We start from the raw sequence: 21,419 nt of genomic DNA on the forward strand, positions 1-21,419 counted from the left end.
AAAAACTCTTTAAAAATGTTGAGTCTCATAGACATAGGTCTTAATACTTACATATATCTTTTTTTATACATTTGCAAAAATTTCTAAAAACCTGTTTTTGCTTTGTCAATACGGGGTATTGTGTTTAGATTGATGAGGGGAAAAAACTATTTTATGAAATTTAGAATAAGGCTGTAATGTAACAAAATGTGGAAAAAGTCAAGGGGTCTGAATACTTTCCGAATGCACTGTACATAACATTGTATAACACAGGAGGCTGGTGAGGGGAGAACGGCTCATAATAATGGCTGGAACGGAGCCAATGGAATGACAAACACCTGGAAACCATGTGTTTTACGTATTTAATACCATTCCATAAATCCGCTCCAGACATTATCATGAGACCGTTCTCACCCACTAAGCTGCCACCAACCTCCTGTGTTGTATACATAACATTGCATTACCTATTAATAATTATTGTGCAAAACACTATAGAAACGGACACAAATAGAGAGTTTGAACACAAACACTGAACACAAATGAAGTCCAAGATGGTCGATGAGGTCTAAAGCATGACAAAAACATTATAGCTTGTACACATTGTTCTGGGTGTGTAGGCCTGTGTGGCCCTTCCCAAGTGACATCATAGAAAATGGCCAAAGTTAACTGTGACCAGCTGCACTCTATCCCACTAACCACACAGACAAACGACTGTATCGAGGTATTCTTACAGCATTGTAATTGGAATAGAGGAAACACCGTCTTAGTACAAGACCACTAAATAGCCCCATCCACACACTCGTTACATGCACTATTTAAAGCAGCAAGTATGTAATAAGGCTTTGCGTTCAGTATTGTTAGTCTAGGTCCATTAGTATAGTTGGAATGTGGTTTGGTAGGCCTGCTCTTGTGGTGTTGGTGGCAGGCATAACTATTCAGGTATGCAAGGGGAAAGTCAAAACACTAATGTCACAGCACACAGTCTTTGGTTAGATATGATAGTTGGGCATAACAGTTTGAGATATATATATATATACTTATAATACAAAGGGGCAGATACAGAATTAGAACTGGTTTATTGTTAATTCACAATATATCTACCATATACTTGATCCAAAAACAATTGTTGAATTACACAAAAAGTAATTCACAAAATTTGAATAACAATCATCTGTTTATAATGCACACATACGCATTTCAGGAAAACCTTCCAAGACAACCAAAATAGAAAATACTGATTTCCATGAGAATTAAAACATTCAAAGATATTTACCTTGCATATCATATAGCATGCTAGCTTAAAGCATATTGATAGGCAGCACTTGACAATGAAATATGACCCCAGCCAAACTGAGTATGGTAGGTATACCTCTCACCGGGTGTAGGACTCTACCACAACAGGGCCCGTATTCTCAAGGAGTCTTAGTTTAGGAGTGCTCACCTAAGATCCGTTTTGGCTTCAGATCACAATGAATATGATCATATGTACAGGGGGGACCTGATCCTAGACCAGCACTCCTACTCTGATACGCTTTGTGAATAAAGGACATGGTTAGAACAGCTGCAGAAGTATTAAAACAGGATAGGATAGCTTCATAGCTAGAGCCCTTTGTTCATTTAATCTGTAGCAGATGAGGAAATACCTTTAACCTAGCATATACAGTACACTTCCCACTGATAACTAAACAAATATCAGACATGAGAAAGTCAAGTGAGAGGCCCATATATCCAAGCAACATGACAAAAAAACAAAGTGCCATGCTCTTGGATATGGTGTAGAGTTCATATGATGAGCTGCTCTTTGGATCCCAGGATAAGAGCATGACTTTAACCTGTGATATGACAGTGTTGACTTCTTTACTGTCAGCCATGCACTTTTTATTTTATCCAATTGGTAGTTACAGTCTTGTCCCATCGCTGCAACTCAAGCGTCCCCTGAAACACAACCCAGCCAAGCCACACTGCTTCTTGACACAATGCCCGCTTAACCCAGAAGCCAGCTGCACCAATGTGTTGGAGGATGCACCGTACACCTGGACACTGTGACAGCGTGCACTGCACCCGGCGCGCCACAGGAGTCACTAGTGCACGATGGGAGAAGAACATCCCTGCATGTCAAACCCTCCCCTAACCCGTACCACGCTGGGCCAATTTTGCGCCGCTTCATGGGTCTCCCGGTCACGGACAGGCGCGACAGAGCCTGGACTCGAACCAGGTTCTCTAGTGGCACAACTAGCACCGCGATGCAGTGCCTTAGCCCACTGCGCCACTCGGGAGGCCCAGAGCTATGCCCACTTAACAAGTCTGTTTTTAGTGAGCATAAATAGGTGTGTAAGTAAGTATCCTTTCTATAGAAGGAGACAAAAAGGAGACAGACAGACCCACTTTAGACTATTGAGATGCATCCCATACAGTATTTCTTCTCACAGTTCAGTCTCCTTCTCACCGCCATCACCTGCCAGGTAGTATTCATCATCTGTGGTTGTGTCAGAGTCCATGTCAGAGCCTGAGTCGGACTCCTCGAAGACTGCCAGGTTGGAGACGTAGCCCCTGGAGGGTAGGCGCCCCCTAGGGGACAGGCTGTCCGGTGATGCCCTGCTGTCTGTGGGGGAGGCAGAGGAGGAGCTGGGAGGGCGAGATATGCGTCTGGAGGCTGGGGACGGAGGGGGGGTTGGAGGACCCTCTGTATCCCACAGGGAGTGAGAGGTCTCCAGGCTGCCATGGTTCCACATGCGGCCAGTGGTGGTGGAGGTTGGAGATGGGGCGGTGAACTCTGAACTCCAGGATACATTTCTGGGTAGAGATTTGGATCTAGCCTTGTGTGGATTTATAAAATTAGCTTTGATTGTTTTGCGCTCATTTCTGGATGTCCTGTCACTAACGACAGACCAGTCATTTACAGCTTGGCTGTCACCTGTGGTTTTGTGGCCAGTGGTTGTGTGTGTGTCCCACATTGGTATTGTCCAATCACCTTTGACCCTACAGTCATCCCAAGTCATGACCTCTTCTCCAAAGGTCAGAGCGGGGTAAGTGAGGTCACTGACACTGCTGACGCTAGGGCCTGAGGAGATGCGTCCAGGACCCGAAGGTCGGCTAGAGAGCACAGAAGTCACACAGAAGGAACGCCCAGCCTCAAGACCATATTTGAGATCAGCACAGGAGGAGAAGGAGGCCAGACGTCCCTCACTGCCACGCTGATCTCCGGAACCAAACTCCCTGTCCCCTGGCTCACAGAGAGAGGTGGTCTTCTTCCTCTGAGGAATCCTGGGAACGTGGAACACGTTATCGTTCTCAGAGTCCTTCTGGCTGAAGTGTAAGACAGAGAAAGTGTTTCTGGGGCTGCCTGAGGAGGTTCTGTAGGCAGGGAGGGTTGCAGAGCGGCTGGGGTCCCAGGGTTGACGCATAACGGAGCTGAAGTCTCTCTGAGGAGGTTGCTTTCTGGCTCTACTGATCCTCTCCTCTTTGTAAGCTTCAAACTGCCGCCTTGTTGGGCTGATCTCGCTACTAGAAGGTTGGTCTTTGGGTTTCGTGATGCTTTTGTCCTTGTAAGACTCAAATTGAGGAAGGTCCATAACACAAGGCTGGTCTCTGTTTCTAGCCTCTGTATGGTCTTTAAAACCCTCAAACTGTGAGTGTTCACGTCTAACATTTTCCTTCGTCATATCTGACGTGTGCTCACTGCCAGCCCAGAAAGAGTTTGAAGGTTTGTGAACGCCATCATTCTCCCTCCATTTTTCCTTCTCTTCTCGATCGCTAGAACCACTGCTCTCAGTGACATCACTAATGTCACTGGCTCCTCTGACAGAAGGTGGCTGGGGTGTTCTCTTCGTCCTCTCGTCATCGAGACGTTTGACTCTGAAGGTCTGCCGGAGTCGACTCAGCACCAGGTCTATTTTGTTACTTTCCTTTTGCTCCTTCTCTGACTCGTTCTTTGGTTTCTCAGACTGAGGCATCGCTGGGTTTCTAGGGAGATTGGCAGCAGGTGTAGCAACAACATTGTCTCTCTTACCCCTCAGTGAGAATAAGCCTTTCTTTGGGCTCTGGGTTTGTAATGGAGCCACTCCACTCTTAGGCAAACTCTCGCTTTTACACACATCCTTCTCAGTGTCTAATGCTCCACTGTCATTGGAGCTTTGGTATGATTGACAGCTGGGACTTCCAATCACCTGGCTGTGTTGTAATGGTAGACGGCAGAGTTCATTGGACTTTATCTCTGTGACGACTCGTTTGTCTGGAGTGTGTCGAGGAAAACAGGGCTGTGCAGGCCTAATACTGTCCAATATGGCAGAGGAATCAACTTTAGAAATCCTGTACACAAGTGTCTCAACATTTTCTTGACTGGTCTGTTTGGAGTTGTTGTTGACCCAATCAATTTCCAAGGCAACAACCTTTGAACTGTCCTGTGACCTAGCCCTGTGATGGCCGTAGAAGGGGTAGTGTTGGGGTGAGGTAGGGGGTGAGAGAAGGGGTTGGGGTGAGTTTGTGTGTGTGTGTGTGACCTCACCCAGTGTTGGGCGTGAAGACTTGAGTGTGGAGTAGGGCGGGGAGCTAAATCGTGGCTTGGAAAAGCTCCCAAAATCTGGAAGGGAGAGAGGGGCAGCGGTCTCCCTCTGTGGTCCTATTGCGGTGGAGTCGGTTCCTGTGTGGTTGAATGTGAAGTTTGAAGTGTGGTCGCTAACACGCTCTGAGAGAGCTTGCCCTCCCTCCTTCACCAATGTATCAGATATTATGGATAAGTTATGCATCGAGGTTCCCCTCCAAACTTGTAGTTTGGTGGTCCTGGGGGTTGGGGGAGACAAAGGTGACGTAGCCCAGGTTGGGCTGCTCGATCTCAGGGAGGAGAAGATGGCGGGACCCCCTACACTACGGAGGGGTCTGGTTGGGGACAGAGGTCTCTGAGGTGAATGTGACTCCTGCCACGCTCTATGTGCTGTTACCCTCCCTTCCACTTGGGGCTGGTGTTTCTTAGGGGAGAGGTCTAGGCTGCCTATGAACGTCCTTTTCACCAGAGGGGACGAGCTGGGTGGGGAGAGGGGAAGGGTGGAGGGGGCCTGGGTGGTGGGGATACTCAGGGATATGGGGCTATAGCTGGCTGGGGACAACGGTCGGGTGTAGCGGGTCGGGGTTGGGATACTGGGGACGTAGCCGGTTTTAAGTAGGAGTGGTTGGGGAGTTGTGGTAGGCGTGTAAGCAGTTTTAGGGGCCTGCAGTTGGGATGTGGGGGTGTGAGTGTTACTCACTATGGGAATCTGGCTTCTGACGACTGGGGGTGGAGATTTTGGGCTGTTTTGGGGGTCTTGGCTCATAGAGCTGGTGGTATTGAGTGAGCGGGAACTATAGAGGGGTCTGTGGCTACTGAGGGATGTGGAGGCGATACTGGTTTGTAAGGAGAGCTGTCTGGAAGAGGGGTTCGGGGAATGGGACTTATAAAGGATTCTATGACTACTGAGGGAGGATTGAGTGTCACTGGTTTCAGAGCTGGTTGAAGTCTTGGGGCTAAATACGGTCAGAGGGGTGTAGATGGTGTCATAACTAGATGGCCTACTGTAGCGATCAGGCTTGCTGGACTTTATTGGGAAACTCAAAGTGCTCGAGCTAGCTGGGCTACTGTTGTTAGAGCTGAAGGAGATATTGGACAAACAATAGGGCTTTTGTGATTGTCGGTCATTCGAGTTAAGGGAATCCTGAGTTTTGAGTATTCTATAGGAATCCTGGTCTGGGATATCTTGAGCATAAGTCCTTTTAAGGGTGCTCTGAGTTGTGTGTTTGCCAGTGACAGTATTGCGGTTTAGGTTGGTATTGTTGGGGGTGACTAAATTATTGTTGTTATTGATGCTGATTTGGGGATTGACACCAGTGTTATCATTGGTGCTAGAGGGGCCTGTGTTATTATTTCTGGAAGTGCTTGAGAGGCTGGATGTGTTGTTGTTGTTGTTGATAGTGGTAGTGGGACTGAGGGGGGAACTGGGATTAGACACACTGTCCTCCAGAGTAATGTGCTTTCTCCAGCTAGTAGATCTCAGGGTGGTTCCTCTGGGAAGAGACTGGCTCCTTAGAAAATCCAGGTGGTCATATTGGAACGGTGGAGAGGAAGGAAGATGAGTATCACTGATGGGAACTGTGGTTCCATCTGGTCTCTCTGAGGGGGAAAGTCTCTCTAGACCACTTAACAGAAGAGTCTGCTTACTGGGGAAGGTTGGGTTGGGATACGCCCTGGAAGTCTGGGGAAGTTTGGTAAAGGGTATGCCCTCTGTGTCTTTGTAATTGGGCGAGGTTGAAAATAGTTGTGTCCTGTGTGTATTTGCTTCTCTGTGATTGGAAGTTGGTAAGGGGAGGTGCCTTGATCTCTCTATTGTCCTGTAAGTTGGAGAAGCTGAATTTGGGAGGAACTTGGACCTCTCTCTGGCTCCATCATTGGATGAGGTTAAGGAAAAGTGTGCCCTAATTGTCTCTGATGCTTTGTAATTGGTTGTGGTTGGAGAGAGGTGTGGACTTGAAGTCTCTCCATCTCTGTCATTGGTTGGAGAGGAGATATTGGTTTCTGAGTGGATAGAGCTCGCAACAGTGTTGAGCCTTCTCAGAGAGAAAAGAAGGCTACTGGTTGTTGGTTTGGAACTCAGCAATGATGTCTGGTCTCCTTGACAACTAGCCTGTAGCATTCCCTTGTGTACATGCAGGTCGGGAGTAACAGGGGAAACAGCTCCCCCCTCTCCCCCTCTGTTGACCAGCCTCCCCCAACTCACATCCAGAGAGACAGGCTTAGAAACTGGGGCCTTTGTTGGGTTGTCCAGTTTGAGGCTGGGGGTGCTTCCCTCATACCAGCCCCCCACTGTGCTTCTGCTGCTACCCAGTGTTGAAGCCCTCTCATGGACTTGTGATCCAAGGGTCAACCCCCTCTCCCCAACACGTTGGTTCTGGGTCTCCAGAAACTGTTGTTGTCGTCGTTGTCCTACAGAGTCTGTCTCGAGAGGGACTTGTGGCTTCAAAAGCACACCCCCCTTGCTCACTTCCTGTCCGCTACCTTGGGTTTCCTGTCCAGACTCACTGGTTGCCGTGCCAACCACACCAATGTCCGTACCGGCCATGCCCCGCTTGTTCCTGCGTATTCTCCCACTCCACTGCGGGGCGAGAACCGACACCAGCGTGGAGGACAACATGGCTGTCTTGGAATCCTCTTCCTCTTTAAAAGGAAGTGATGTCACTTCCTCTTCCTCTGAAGGGCGATTGGCTGGTATAAAATAATATGATGGTGAGACTTCTCTTTTCACCTGAGGAGAAAGTTCAAAGTTCAAATCAGATTATATTGATATCAACAATTAGAGACATATCTGTTAAGCTTTAACCTCAAAGCCAAAGGTTTTCCATGAAAAAGAGAATCTATGATTGAACTATTTTGCTTTTAGTCCAAAAGTTATGCAACGTCAGAAATGTGAAATCTATTGCCTTAGATCAAACTGCAGCATGTAATGGTTTTCATATGTCAACACTGTGACTTGTCACTCCACACCTCCCAAAGCTATGTAGGCTGAGTGGTAGAGTATTTGTGTGTGACAACACATTTAATCTGACATGGAAATCCAAATAGTGTACTTATTGAAACTGGAGCATTGCAGGAGTCATGTTCCCATGAAAATGTTATTAAAGTAATTAGTCTGGACAAACAGGTTATTTCCAAGTACATGAGATTTCTACAGAAACACCATTTTTCTCCTCCCCAAACTGGCATTCATGTTGGTTGTTTTCAGATTACACAATGTTCAAACTGACATTGATTATGTGCCAACGATTTAATTGAAGCATTCATAATATGGCCTCCATGGCGCTGTTAATATAGCAGATGCCATTAGCAGTCATGACAGTTGATGTTGGCTAATGGAAACACTATAATGACACAAACTGGTGACATTAACTGTAATGACTGTTAATAACATGTCTATTGTGTTATTAAGTAAAGTGTCATTAATAATGTTGCCACTAAATGGCAATGCTTTATGTTTACCTGTGCTTGAGCTATAGGTGTGTTCCTTACAGGTCCCTGAGAACTGCAGAGAAAAACATTATAACACATCATTACAATGAATGTTAATGGTTATACAGTGCATTCAGAAACTAATCAGACCCCTTGATTTTTTCCACATGTTGTTACGTTACAGCCTTATTCTCAAATTGATTCAATTAGATTGAGGAAACAATTTACACACAATACCCCATAATGACAAAGTGAAAACAGTTTTGAAATGTAAGCAAATTTATTAAAAATAAAATAAAGATACCTTATTTACATATGTATTCAGACCCGTTGCTATGAGACTCAAAATTGAGCTCAGGTGCATCCTGTTTCCATTGATCATCCTTGAGATGTTTCTACACTTGATTGGAGTCCATCTGTGGTAAATTCAATTGATTGGACATGATTTGGAAAGGCTCCACAGTTGACAGTGCATGTCAGAGAAAAAACCAAGCCATGAGGTCGAAGGAATTGTCCGTAGAGCTCAGAGACAGGATTGTGTCGAGGCACAGATCTGGGGAAGGGTACCAAAAAATGTCTGCATCATTGAAAGTCCCAAACAACAGTGGCCTCCATCATTCTTAAATGGAAGAAGTTTGGAACCACCAAGACTCATCCTACAACTGGCCACCCGGCCAAACTGAGCAATCGGGGGAAAAGGGCCTTGGACAGAGCTTCAGAGTTCCTCTGTGGAGATGGGAGAACCTTCCGGAAGGGCAACCATCTCTGCAGCACTCCACCAATCAGGCCTTTATGGTAGTGTAGCCAGACGGATGCCACTCCTCAGTAAAAGGCACATGACAGCCCGCTTGGAGTTTGCCAAAAGGCACCTAAAGGACTCAGACCATGAGAAACCAAGTTTTCTGGTCTGATGAAACCAAGGTTGAATTCTTTGGCTTGAATGCCAAGCGTCACGTCTGGAGGAAACCTGGCATCCTCCCTACGGTGAAGCATGGTGGTGACAGCATCATGCTGTGGGGATGTCTTTCAGCGGAAGGGACTGGGAGACTAGTCAGGATTGAGGGGAAGATGAACGGCACAAAGTACAGAGAAATCCTTGATGAAGTCCTGAGCACTCTGGAGCAGGTTCTCAGACTGGGGAGAACGTTCACCTTCCCACAGACAACGACCCTAAGCACACAGACAAGACAACGCAGGAGTGGCCCAGCCAAAGTCCTTAAGTGGTGCAGCCAGAGCTCGGACTTGAACCCGTTTGAATGCCTGAGGTAGAGTGCCTCATGATAAGCTGTAGACCACACTATCTACCAAGAGAGTTTTCATCTATATTTTTCGTAGCCGTCTTTTACCACCACAAACCGATGCTGGTACTAAGACCGCACTCAACAAGCTGTATAAGGCCATAAGCAAACAAGAAAATGCTCATCCAGAAGCGGCACTCCTAGTGGCCGGGGACTTGAAATCATTGAAATCATTTTTACCTGGTAGAAATTAGCATTCACTTTTTTTTTTTTTTTTTACATTTACTTCACACACAGAGACGCATACAAAGCTCTCCCTCGCCCTCCATTTGACAAATGTGACCATAATTATATCCTCCTGATTCTTGCTTAGAAGCAAAAACTAAAGCAGGAAGTACCAGTGCCTCACTCAATATGGAAGTGGTCAGATGATGCGGATGCTACGCTACAGGAGTGTTTTGTTAGCACAGACTGGAATATGTTCCGGGATTCATCCAATGGCATTGAGTAAGTAGTATACCACCTCAGTCACCGGCTTCATCAATAAGTGCATTGACGATGCCGTCCTCACAGTGACCATGCGCACATATCCCAACCAGAGGCCATGAATTACAGACAACATCCACACCGAGCTTAAGGCTAGAGCTGCCGCTTTCAAGGAGCGGGACACTAAGCCGGACGCTTATAAGAAATCCTGCTATGCCCTCAGACAAACCATCAAACAGGCAATGCATCAATACAGGACTAAGATTGAAATGAATCTCACTACACTGGCTCTGATGCTCATCGGATGTGGCAGGGCTTGCAAACTATTACGGACTACAATGGGAAACCCAGCCGCAAGCTGCCCAGTGATGCAAGCCTACCAGACAAGATAAATGCCTTTTATGCTTGCGTTGAGGCAAGCAACACTGAAGCATGCATGAGAGCACCAGCTGTTCCGGACGACTGTGTGATGCCGCTCTCCGTAGCCAATGTGAGCAAGACCTTTAAACAGGTCAACATTCACAAGGCCGCGGGGCCAGACGGATTACAAGGACGTGTACTCAGAGCATGTGCGGACCAACTGGCAAGTGTCTTCACTGACATTTTTCAACCTCTCCCTGACCTCTCTAATACCTACGTTTAAAGCAGACCACCATAGTCCCTGTGCCCAAGAAAGCGAAGGTAACCTGCCTAAATGACTACCGTCCCTTAGCACTCATGTCGGTAGCCATGAAGTGCTTTGAAAGGCTGGTCATGGCTCACATCAACAGCATCCTCCAGGATACCTTTGACCCACTCCAATTCGCATACCGCTCCAACAGATCGACAGATGACGCAATCTCAGTCCCACTCCACACTGCCCTTTCCCACCTGAACAAAAGGAACACCTATGTGAGAATGCTGTTTATTGACTACAGCTCAGTGTTCAACACCATAGTGCCCACAAAGCTCATCACTTAGCTAAGGACCCTGGGACTAAACACCTTCCTCTGCAACTGGATCCTAGACTTCCTGACAGGCCGGCCCCAGGTGGTAAGGGTAGGCAACAACACCTCTGCCACGCTGATTCTCAACACGGGAGCCCCTCAGGGGTGCGTGCTTAATCCCCTCCTGTACTCCCTGTTCAACCACGACTGCATGGCCATGCACGACAGTGTGGTGCCAGGGCAACTACCTCTCCCTCAACGTGAGCAAGACACAGGAAATGAATGTGGACTAGTGCGTACGGCCCAGTACATCACTGGGGCCAAGTTTCCTGCCATCCAGGACCTATATACTAGGTGGTATCAGAGGAAGGCCCCAAAAATGGTTAAAGGCTCCAGTCACCCAAGTCATAGACGTTCACTCTGCTACCGCACAGCAAGCAGTACCGGAGCACCATGTCTAGGTCCAAAAGGCTCCTGAACAGCTTCTACCCCCAAGCCAACAGACTGCCGAACAGTTAATCAAATGGCCACCCGGACTATTTACATTGACCCCCCCCCTTTGATTTTACACTGCTGCTACTCATTGTTTATTATCTATGCATTATCACTTTACCCCTAACTACATGTACAAACTACCTCAATTAACCATATTTTCTTAGCTCTATTTCTTGAACTGCATTGTTGGTTAAGGGCGTGTAAGTAAGCATTTCACTGTAAGGTCTACACCTGTTGTATTCGGAGCATGTGACAAAATTTGATTTGATCTCCTGAGAGACCTGAAAATATCTGAGCAGCGACGCTCTCCATCCAACCTGACAGAGCTTGAGAGGATCTGCAGAGAAGAATGGGAGAAACTCCCTAAATACAGGCATGCCAAGCTTGTAGTGTCATACCCAAGAAGACTCAAGGCTATAATTGCTGCCAAAGGTGCTTCAACAAAGTACTGAGTAAAAGGGTCTGTATACTTATGTAAATGTTGTGTTTTTAATTTTAATACATTTGCAAAATAAAACAAAAAATTACAAATTTCTGCTTTGTAATTATGGGGTATTGTGGGTAGATTGATGAGGGGCAAAAAACTATTGAATCCAGTTTAGAATAATGCTGTAACGTAACAAAATGTGGAAAAAGTCAAGGGGTCTGAATACTTTCCGAATGCACTTTATACCATAATATGTAAGACACACAAGCATGCAGACACACCTCCTGGGTGTTAATGTTTTGTAAAGATTACAGGTGTCACACGTTTTTCATTCACCCTGATCCACAGGATCAACTACATTCCATCTTCTCTCTTGACCTCCATTGCTCATTCTCCCCTTCTTGTCTATCCTCCAGCTCTCCCTTTTTCATGATTTATGTTTACCTGGGCTCATAGCCGCGGGAAGTAGGGGCGTAACAGTATTGTGGGGGTTATGGGCATATTTATGTTAGATTGTTATCAGGTCTCTGTCTGTATTGGTGTTTTAGCTGGTATATCAGTCAGCAGGGTGTGGCTGCCTGGGCGTGTTGAGTGTTGAGCAATGGGAGCAGATCCAACAATATACCCATAACCCCCTCAAATCTGAATTATAAATAAATATATTTTAATTTCAAAAATATTGAATATTTAAAACATTTTCATAAAAAGTAGCGCACTGGGCCTTTACTTGTATTAGCAGACTGATAGACGCCTGTAGCACGGGCAAAACATTTTTTACCAGCAAAAAAAAGTTGTATAATTAAGAAGAGTCTTTTGCAAGATTCAATACTTGGGATTGTAAGAATTGTTGCCCTGTCCCTTTCTCTGCAATTGTCATTCTAATGGAATTCAGAAATAACTAAATCCTGTCCTCAAATGTTTACATCAAAAAGGTGCAAAGTTATGGGCAAAGACACAAAACATCCATATGAAATTAATTGTTTTTACTGATCAAATAACATGGAAAACAACCCCTTTTTGTGCAGTATTAATTTACCATCGTTACAAACCACTTAAATGTACATTACTGTATTGTACACAAGCTGGTCATCTAGGTTTGTAACTAGACCATCACCATGAAGAAAAACAATGTACAGTAGAGTAATTGAGTACATTGAGACATCAAGTGGTTTGTGATGATGTGATGTGATGATCTGGCTGAGTTGGTAGAGCATGGCCCTTGCAATGCTAGGGTTGTGGGTTTGATTCCCACGGGGGACCAGTATGAAAAACTATGAAAATGTATGCACTCCCTACTGTAAGTTGCTCTGGGTAAGAGTGTCTACTGAAAAGGAATGAATAGACCATTTCAGTTCACATAGAAATAAGTTGCATTTGCAAAGTATTTCACGGAACTGGGAGACATATCAAGCAACTATTTTTATATTCCAACAGTACTTTCAGATGAACTGTTTGGTGCAGATAATTATCAGACTCAAGTTACAAATGCTGGTAAACACTCAACTACAACATACATTTAGTTAGGAAACTGGGCCTTTACTAGTCCTGTTTTAGCAAACCACATATAGATATCTTCAGCAGAGGCAATGTTTTTCTTTCTGCGTCGAAAACGTCACAGCACCCCCCCAAACTACTTCCAGCGGTGTTGCCTGGCTACGTTAGCAATAGCGGAACAGAGTAATAACTGAATGCCTTAAAATCACACTTGTAATAAAGACATCACACACAAACACAGGGCCACAGGGCCATATAAGTTGATGGTGAGAGGTGTGTGGCCTCAGTCTAAAGGGCTGACATGGATAGGTGACAATACAGCCAGGTAAAGGTCGGCTGTTACTAAGGGCCAGTGTTTGACAAATGACTCGTACTGATAAGAGTTGCATTCATCTCTGACATATATTACGCACGCACGCACGCACGCACGCACGCACGCACGCACGCACGCACGCACGCACGCACGCACGCACACACACACACACACACACACACACACACACACACACACACACACACACACACACACACACACACACACACACACACACACACACACACACACACACACACACACACACACACACACACACACAAGAAATCAATCTGAAGTATTTCCTCAGTACAGCAGTCCAAGGAACTAATTAACCTTGGTTAAACCCGTTTACTTTCATATCATTGATTTATGGAGCCGTGTTGGTGCAAATCTATCTGTACACATACATAGATGGTAACAGAAGGAGAGTGTCTAAGAGAAGGCCAATAAAATAAAATACATCACTGTATAATGCAAAATCCCATAACGAAGGCTATACACTCTAGCTTTAAAAATGCTCTGTCTCACCTGTGTAGACAGTGTTCCCTCTGAGCTGTGGACTCTAGTTTTTCCAGGTCGTGTTTCTTGCTGTGTTGAGAGGAGAGTCTGAAGGAAAGGGAGGATGTAAACCAGGTCTGGTTGGGGTTCTTGTTCAGAACTGCAGGTTGGCCGTGACTCTCCTCCCTGGTCCTCAAAGTTAGCTCTGGTCACAAACATCCCATATGGTATTAGAGTAGAGTTTATAACTAGACCTGTAATAGGTACTGATATAACAGTCCATGTGGATCTGTAGCAGACAGGTAAATCACTGCACACTGCTGTAAATTCCCTCAGTTGTGTCCCCTGTAGGGCTGAGCGATTAGTGCTTTTTGAGGTTGGTTCGTTTCGTTTTGATTATTAAAAAACAAATAACGCTTTTCGATTTTTTTATATATTTTTTTAAACATGAAATAATGACTTTTTAAAGCCAAAAATAGTGAACATTCAATTGCCAAAACATTAACTTATTCCATTGTCTATGTCTGGTCCACATTGGGTAGACATCCATAGAAAAAGAGGAAATTACTATGAAATAATAAATATTTCAGTTGTGTATACTACTTAGCTTTTATTTGATGACTATTATTTTTCATTCCTTAAAGTAATCTCATCAGTAGCAGTCAGCCAGCCAGGCCATCTAACGTTATGTTATCCAAAGTTAAATCTAGAATCGGCTTCCTATATCGCAACAAAGCATCCTTCACTCATGCTGCCAAACATACCCTCGTAAAACTGACCATCCTACCGATCCTCGACTTCGGTGATGTCATCTATAAAATAGCCTCAAACACTCTACTCAACAAATTGGATGCAGTCTATCACAGTGCCATCTGTTTTGTCACCAAAGCCCCATACACTACCCACCATTGCGACCTGTACGCTCTCGTTGGTTGGCCCTCGCTTCATACTCGTTGCCAAACCCACTGGCTACAGGTTATCTACAAGTCTCTGCTAGGTAAAGCCCCGCCTTATCTCAGCTCGCTGGTCACCATAGCAGCACCCACTCGTAGCATGTGCTCCAGCAGGTAAATCTCACTGGTCACCCCCAAAGCCAATTCCTCCTTTGGTCATCTTTCCTTCCAGTTCTCTGCTACCAATGACGCGAACGAGCTGCAAAAATCTCTGAAGCTGGAGACTCATATCTCCCTCACTAGCTTTAAGCACCAGCTGTCAGAGCAGCTCACAGATCACTGCACCTGTACATAGCCCATCTGTAAACAGCCCATCTATCTACCTACCTCATCCCCATACTGTATTTATTTATTTATTTATCTTGCTCCTTTGCACCCCAGTATCTCTACTTGCACATTCATCTTCTGCACATCTACCATTCCAGTGTTTAGTTGCTATATTGTAATTACTTCGCCACCATGGCCTATTTATTGCCTTAACTTACCTCATTTGCACTCACTGTATATAGACTTTTTGTTTTATTTTGTTCTACTGTATTATTGACTGTATGTTTTGTTTATTCCATGTGTAACTCTGTGTTGTTGTATGTGTCGAATTGCTATGCTTTATCTTGGCCAGGTCGCAGTTGCAAATGAGAACTTGTTCTCAACTAGCCTACCTGGTTAAATAAAGGTGAAATAAATCAATAAAAATAAATGTGCTCCCCATACCGTACTGTCTTTAGTCATCTTATTTAGCTAGCCTGTCTAAGTATACTGCAGAGTGGTCTGACAAAATCGTTTTTACTCGTTCTTCAAAGCAGACAAAAGGTCTCTGTACCCCTTGTCGTTGTGAACATTGTTCTCTTATGCGGTCTGTGTGTATCTAACCTAATGTAGCAGGCATAAAAGTGTATCGGTCCAGAGATCTGTACACAATGACAAGATGCTCATGTCTATTCCCTAACAACGGGAGTCGTTGTTCCAAAGGCGGGAAGGCAGTCGACAAGCTTAGGTTCCAAATAAGCCCATAGAAACGCATTGGGCTTATTTTTGGACCGATTTCGGCGAGAGTGAAACCTCTCGCTTCGCCTCTTCCTCTCTGATCTGTCATTGTATATAATGACCATGTTTCTGTGCTGACGTAGGTTGAGTTTACTTAATGAAAACTACAACTCCCTTCAGCCTGCATAGTTCTTGACTTCATTTCTCAAATCTCTCGTGAATGATTTGATTTCTCTGGGCTCACAAAAAAACGAAATGGAATTCAAGTAATTGAACCGATAATTGCTCAGCACTAGTCACCTGTGTCTCTAAGGTGTGCGAGTTGTCTCACCTGTCTGTTCTATCCCGCCACTGTTGGCACTGAGTGGTGTCTGAGTGCACTGGTCAGTTTCCACTTCGTTTCCATGATGATTCTTCTCCTGGGACCACCTCACATGCTGGGGTCTCCTGGGGGAACAACACACCTAAGTATCCATGGAAACCAGATCAGGCATGACCAGAACCTAAGTCCAATAATATGGAACTAGACCATAAAGACAAGGTCCAATCGGTCATAGGCAATAGCAGCAGGTGAGTGACTGTGATTCTAACACTCACATTATCTGTCCATCAGCCTTTCCTTGACATATAAAATCATTTGGTTTATTTTAGAACGATCCGCTCCCGCCACTCAACACCCCACAGGCAGCCACACACTGCTGACTGATATACCAGCTAAAACACCAATACAGACAGAGACCTGATAACAATCTAACATAAATATGCCCATTATGTTACAGAGCAACTATCTGACACACATCTATCTGATGATCTCTGTCTCTGCACAGACTAATGTAACCAATCACAACCAGTCAGTATAATCCCACTAAAGAGCTGATTATTCACCCTGATTCTAAACATATTCTGGTCACTGGGAAAGATACCAAAGTAATCAGAGAGTACTATACCTCAGGGAGATGCAGTGATTACCATCTCCACTACACTGTGTTGTCCTGTTCTGGGCTGGCTGGCAGCTACCAGCACGGGCCAAGTTCAAATCAACTGCGACTACAGTTTAAAGCCTCTGGCTGTCTTTGGCATGGAAGTCACATGAGGATTCTCTGTCTCAGTGTGCCTCTTTGTCTGTCTGTCTGACTAACTCGCAATCTGTCCGTCTTCTGTTTCTTTCATTTTCTTTCTCCCTCCCTTTTCTCCCTCCCAATACAGAGGCATGGCCCTATACTGTGGGTGAAACAAGCCATTACACAAGCTGCTACACCTTTCCTTTAGAAAATACTTGTTGGCTGTAAGGCTTTAAGCTCTGCATCATAACAGGACAACGTGGCAGGACATGCTATAAGTAGAGCTCTCCTGTGGTAATCATTCCTTTAACTACAGATGAATGCCAAATTCAACAGACTGCAGGGCAGATTCAGTCACTGTTTTTACTCTTTCTTTCTCCCACAGACCATGAGCGCATTGATGTCAACAAGGAAAAACAGGTGAACATGCTCTATTCACAGAAACACCACACTGTTGTTGGTTGCTGCCGGCGTTGGCCTAAATCTTCCAAACTATGATCAAACTAAACTGGAATGCTTACAGCACCGAGCACCTCAAGCCAAAGCAAACATCTATCCTAAAGGAAAGCTTCACATCCGTTCTGAGTAAATAAAAAAAGTTGGTCAAACCACTCTGCTCTCCACAGCAGCATGCATGTGCTTCAAGGCTTATTTTCTTCAAAATGTCTAACATGCCCAGCACGACATGCAAGATAATATCTACATGAAAGGTCATAATCCTGTCATAAGATGTTCAAAATGGTTTGCATAAATCAACCTTTCTGTAAGCTTATTGTGAAGCTATATAAATGGCTGTCCATTTTGATCTTCACAGATGTACACTGAGTGTACAAACATTAGGAACACCTGGTCTTTCCATGACATAGATCGACCAGATGAAAGCTATGATCACTTATTGATGTCACTTGCTAAGTGTAGATGAAGGGGAAGAGACAAGTTAAAGGAGGATTTAAGCCTTCAAGGGGATTTGGCTTTTCAATAGGTCACGGGCGAAATTGTGGTGTAGATACTTGTGGGGACGAATAGTAGACGGGGGTCAGACATTTTAAAACCGATTTCCTGCAATTCTACACACGACTAAGTGGAAGGATAAGTGGAAGTTGCTATTGCTATTTCCTCAGAGGATGATATGGAAACACAAATAAATGACTGGGGGGACGAATTGAACTGTTCTGAATATTGGGGGGAGGGGCGTGGACGATGACATGTCCCCCCCATCCCCGTGTCAATTTCGCCTAGGTTAGCCTATGACCTCACAGCAAACATTGGTAATGTCACAACCATCTGCCAGTCCCACCCCAACTGAATACTTGCACAGTACAGGCAATGCTTTATAGCACAGATTTGTTTACCTTTTGTAGAGGGATTGATATGGGATTAAGAAAGTTGACTTAATTGGCAAAGGAACAATTCTGAACATGCATGGAGGCCTATGGTTCTATACAAATGCCAGCACAACTATGTTTCCTAGGTGACCTTTAAAGTAACTGTCTAGTGAAAAACTCACTTTTAAAAGTTACTCTTAACTCATACCCAGATAATGTTGTTGAATAGTCCTATATTCGTATTTGTGGCCAAAACAAAAAACCCACCTCAAACAGACTGTTTCAAAAATGTTGGCTCATTAAATAAAGGTGAAATTGACTGAGCTGGCAAATCAGCAGTCTACTCGCATAGATACACACACACACAGCGAGACATGGTTTAACGTGACCAAGCCCCCAGTAGGGTACAACCGTAGGGTACCGTTACTCCTATGTTCAATTACTTACTTTACTCATAACCCGACACCGGCTGTATTTATTTTTATCATTCTACAAACATTTTGGATATGCTTTGTTGGTCATTTTTAACATACTTCCATGCCGTCTTAAATCAACAACTACATCATACCTAAAAACACTGACTCTACACGTAAAAATGTTCGCATGAATAGATTTACATATCATGCGATGGTCATTCACGATTATCAGCCAAAGAGCTGTTTCCAATATACTTTCTTCAGCTAGCTAATGTTAGCTAACCCTGCTTTTATATCTAACGTGAATAAATGTGGTTGCGTACTGTTATGTTTGAACAATAGTAGGAGAAAAGACCACCCAAATAAGTTTCATCAACTGCCCAAGGACCAGTTCTAACTAGCTATGTGTATTGCCTGTGTAAACTTGAAGATTCCACCAAGTAGGTATAGATATTGCCATAGGCTACTTTGGGCCATTTGGTAGGGTTGGCTGCACAGCTGGTCTTCGGCAAGTTGAAAGAACATATTGGCAAGCGAACAAGAAAACTGTTCTATATACATAGACCGTTCAAGGGCAGGCAAAGACTTGGAGGAAAATTATGTCACTCATATTTTAAATAATTATAGATTATATTTCATAGAAATCGGAAACACTGGACAGTTACTTTAAAATGTCAGGGAGCATGCATGTGCAAACTAGTCCCTTACAGATGAACCAGAGTTTAACTATCCGACTGTTACATGAAACACCTCGAAAGTTCGTATCTTGCGTAAAATACAAGTTCAAACGCAAGTGGGCCTAGGCTGAACAAGAAGGATAGAAGATAAAACCCCCAAAAATGTAAAACCAAACATGTCCAAATTATATCGAATGATATCAGCCTACTGACCTTAAATTGCTGCAAATTTATAGACTTCACAATCCCGTAGCCTATCATTAGCAAAGAAGCAATTACAACTAAGTTTTAAATGAATCAAGACATTTACTCTGTCTTTTTCGTCCTCTTCCACTTTGCGTCTCTCTGGACAGGAACCTTTGGCGCCTCTGTCTCTTCCTCTCTCTCCTTCTCTCCACCTTGAAATCTGAGATCTACCTTCGCCTCGTCATGTGTTGACATTATCAGTCTACCTGTCTGCTCCCGTTTGGTTACCCTCCGTTAACCAATTGAGGCGGGAGGGAGGCTTAAAACACCGCCGGTGAAAAGGCAGAAAGGAATTTAAGTACATCGTACATCGCCATTCCTGAGGCTGATCCGCCATTACTGGCATTCTCCGCGTGAAATGGGTTTCCTCTCTCCCGCCTCTCCCTCCCTTGGGTGTGACACAAGGTCACCTTTGTGCATGCGAAATAGACAGGACAGGTGCGGCGAAGAAGTTTCGCTTTCTCTAAACAACAGACCGTTAGGGAATCGATTAGATAAGGTTACTACCTAGATAAGGTGGGGGTCATTTCCTTGCTGAATGTACACATACTTCTAACCAAACCGACATTCAGTAAGATTTTGCGTTTGGCCTTATAGGCAATACAAAACATCGAGCTCTAAACGTGTTCCTAAAGTAGACGGGTCTAACTTCTACACTTGCTGATTTGAATGATTTAGTCTTTAAATAGGTTACAGTCTGGCGCTGAGTAAATAATAGGTAATCTGGAATGAATTTCACATTTAGAACAGGAGACATAACGCCGCCGCACGCTCTGAATTTAATTCAATTTAAATGGCTTTATTGGCAGGGGAAACATGTTTACACTGCCAAAGTAAGTTGATAGAAAATAGATCTCTCTCACGCTCTGTAATGTGACTGAATAGACACTAGAGGACGCAGCCACACAGGGCTGATTCAATGAGGCTTTTGCATTTTTACATCTTGCACACGGTTCGATTTAAGTTAAAAAAATCTATATTAATCAGGATGTGTGTGGCGGTGCCTCTGCTGTTGTTCAGGATGACTCTGGAGGTTGGTGATGCGAGGAGGATAATAATTTTTGTGTGTCATTCGTTGGAAGCCATTAATTATCCCCTTATTAACCCCCAATGAGAAACATTCACACACACACTGGTACAGAGAGGTAGACACAATTACATGCACATTGAGACTTTCGTTGACACCCAGTCACCACATGCTCCTACACTACAAATGCATATAATCCAAGGCACTATACTAAACATCAATGTTAATCAATGATGGAGGCAAAAAGGAAGAGATGGAGAGAGTTAGACAGAAATAAAGAAATTAGAGTTCTGTTGTGGCTGATGACACAAACGTATTTGGAATGAAGAGGTGGTGTTGTGTGTGTGTGAGTGAGGTGTAGTTGTCAGACTGAGACAGCTAGGCTTTACATACTTCATAAGCCTCTTGTCACCTGAACCATAAATTGCCGTCAGGCCTTTACAAATACATTATCTCCACGAGGGATTCAAACGGGGCCAATTCATATCCAAGAATTGATTTTTTTAAAGTGGCTACATTGAGGGAGAGCCATTCAGGGCACGTCTTGTAGTTAACATAATTGAGTTTTATATGGTCTCCCAAAAAAAGTAATCACAAAGGATAATCAGGGAGGGGACAATCACTCTGGGGCTGAATTTGTTAGTAAACAGGCTGAGACAGATTCAGGCCCTGGATAATCACTCAATTTCTTCTTTGTTTATTGTTTGCTTATTGTCAGGATTGCTTAGTGCTCTGCAGGGTTGCAGTTGGGCGGGGGCACACTTATAACAAGCCAGGACACTTCAATAATACCTTACATTTAGCTGTACAGCTGTTGCCTATACATCTAAGATGCCTTGTAAAAGAGTATCTGTTAAATTATAAGAGGTCTTGTGGTAAGTATTGCTTGTAAACGGGGCTTG

General features: G+C 44.3%; 1 protein-coding gene across 7 annotated transcripts; it reads right to left on the reverse strand.

The window, feature by feature from the left end:
- Positions 1-1,038: 1,038 nt before the first annotated feature.
- On the reverse strand, positions 1,039-19,864 carry LOC106578445 (uncharacterized). Of its 7 annotated transcripts, none has more exons than XM_082965603.1 (5): positions 19,555-19,864; positions 16,097-16,212; positions 13,859-14,033; positions 7,979-8,021; positions 1,039-7,247 (listed from the first exon to the last, which is right to left on the reverse strand). In XM_082965603.1, exons 1-5 carry the CDS (start codon positions 19,683-19,685, stop codon positions 2,403-2,405), a joined length of 5,310 nt encoding a protein of 1,769 aa, XP_082821729.1. In that variant the 5' UTR covers positions 19,686-19,864; the 3' UTR covers positions 1,039-2,402. The 7 variants fall into 7 exon arrangements, with proteins under 7 accessions (XP_082821729.1, XP_082821731.1, XP_082821732.1 ...); XM_082965605.1 differs by having other exon boundaries at positions 19,458-19,860; XM_082965606.1 differs by lacking the exon at positions 13,859-14,033 and having other exon boundaries at positions 19,458-19,860.
- Positions 19,865-21,419: the final 1,555 nt, after the last annotated feature.

Source organism: Salmo salar, chromosome 19 (assembly GCF_965601325.2).
Source record: "Salmo salar chromosome 19, fSalSal1, whole genome shotgun sequence".
In the NCBI taxonomy this organism is placed as follows: domain Eukaryota; kingdom Metazoa; phylum Chordata; class Actinopteri; order Salmoniformes; family Salmonidae; genus Salmo; species Salmo salar.

Bases quoted from the DNA above. Each gene is read 5' to 3' on its own strand.
- LOC106578445 (XM_082965603.1), bottom strand. From the start codon at position 19,685: ATGTCAACACATGACGAGGCGAAGGTAGATCTCAGATTTCAAGGTGGA. The intron at 14,034-16,096 runs GTGAGACAACTC...GTTTGTGACCAG, and splicing joins TGGCGGGATAGAACAGACAG to AGCTAACTTTGAGGACCAGG. The intron at 7,248-7,978 runs GTAAACATAAAG...CTTTCTCCTCAG, and splicing joins CACCTATAGCTCAAGCACAG to GTGAAAAGAGAAGTCTCACC.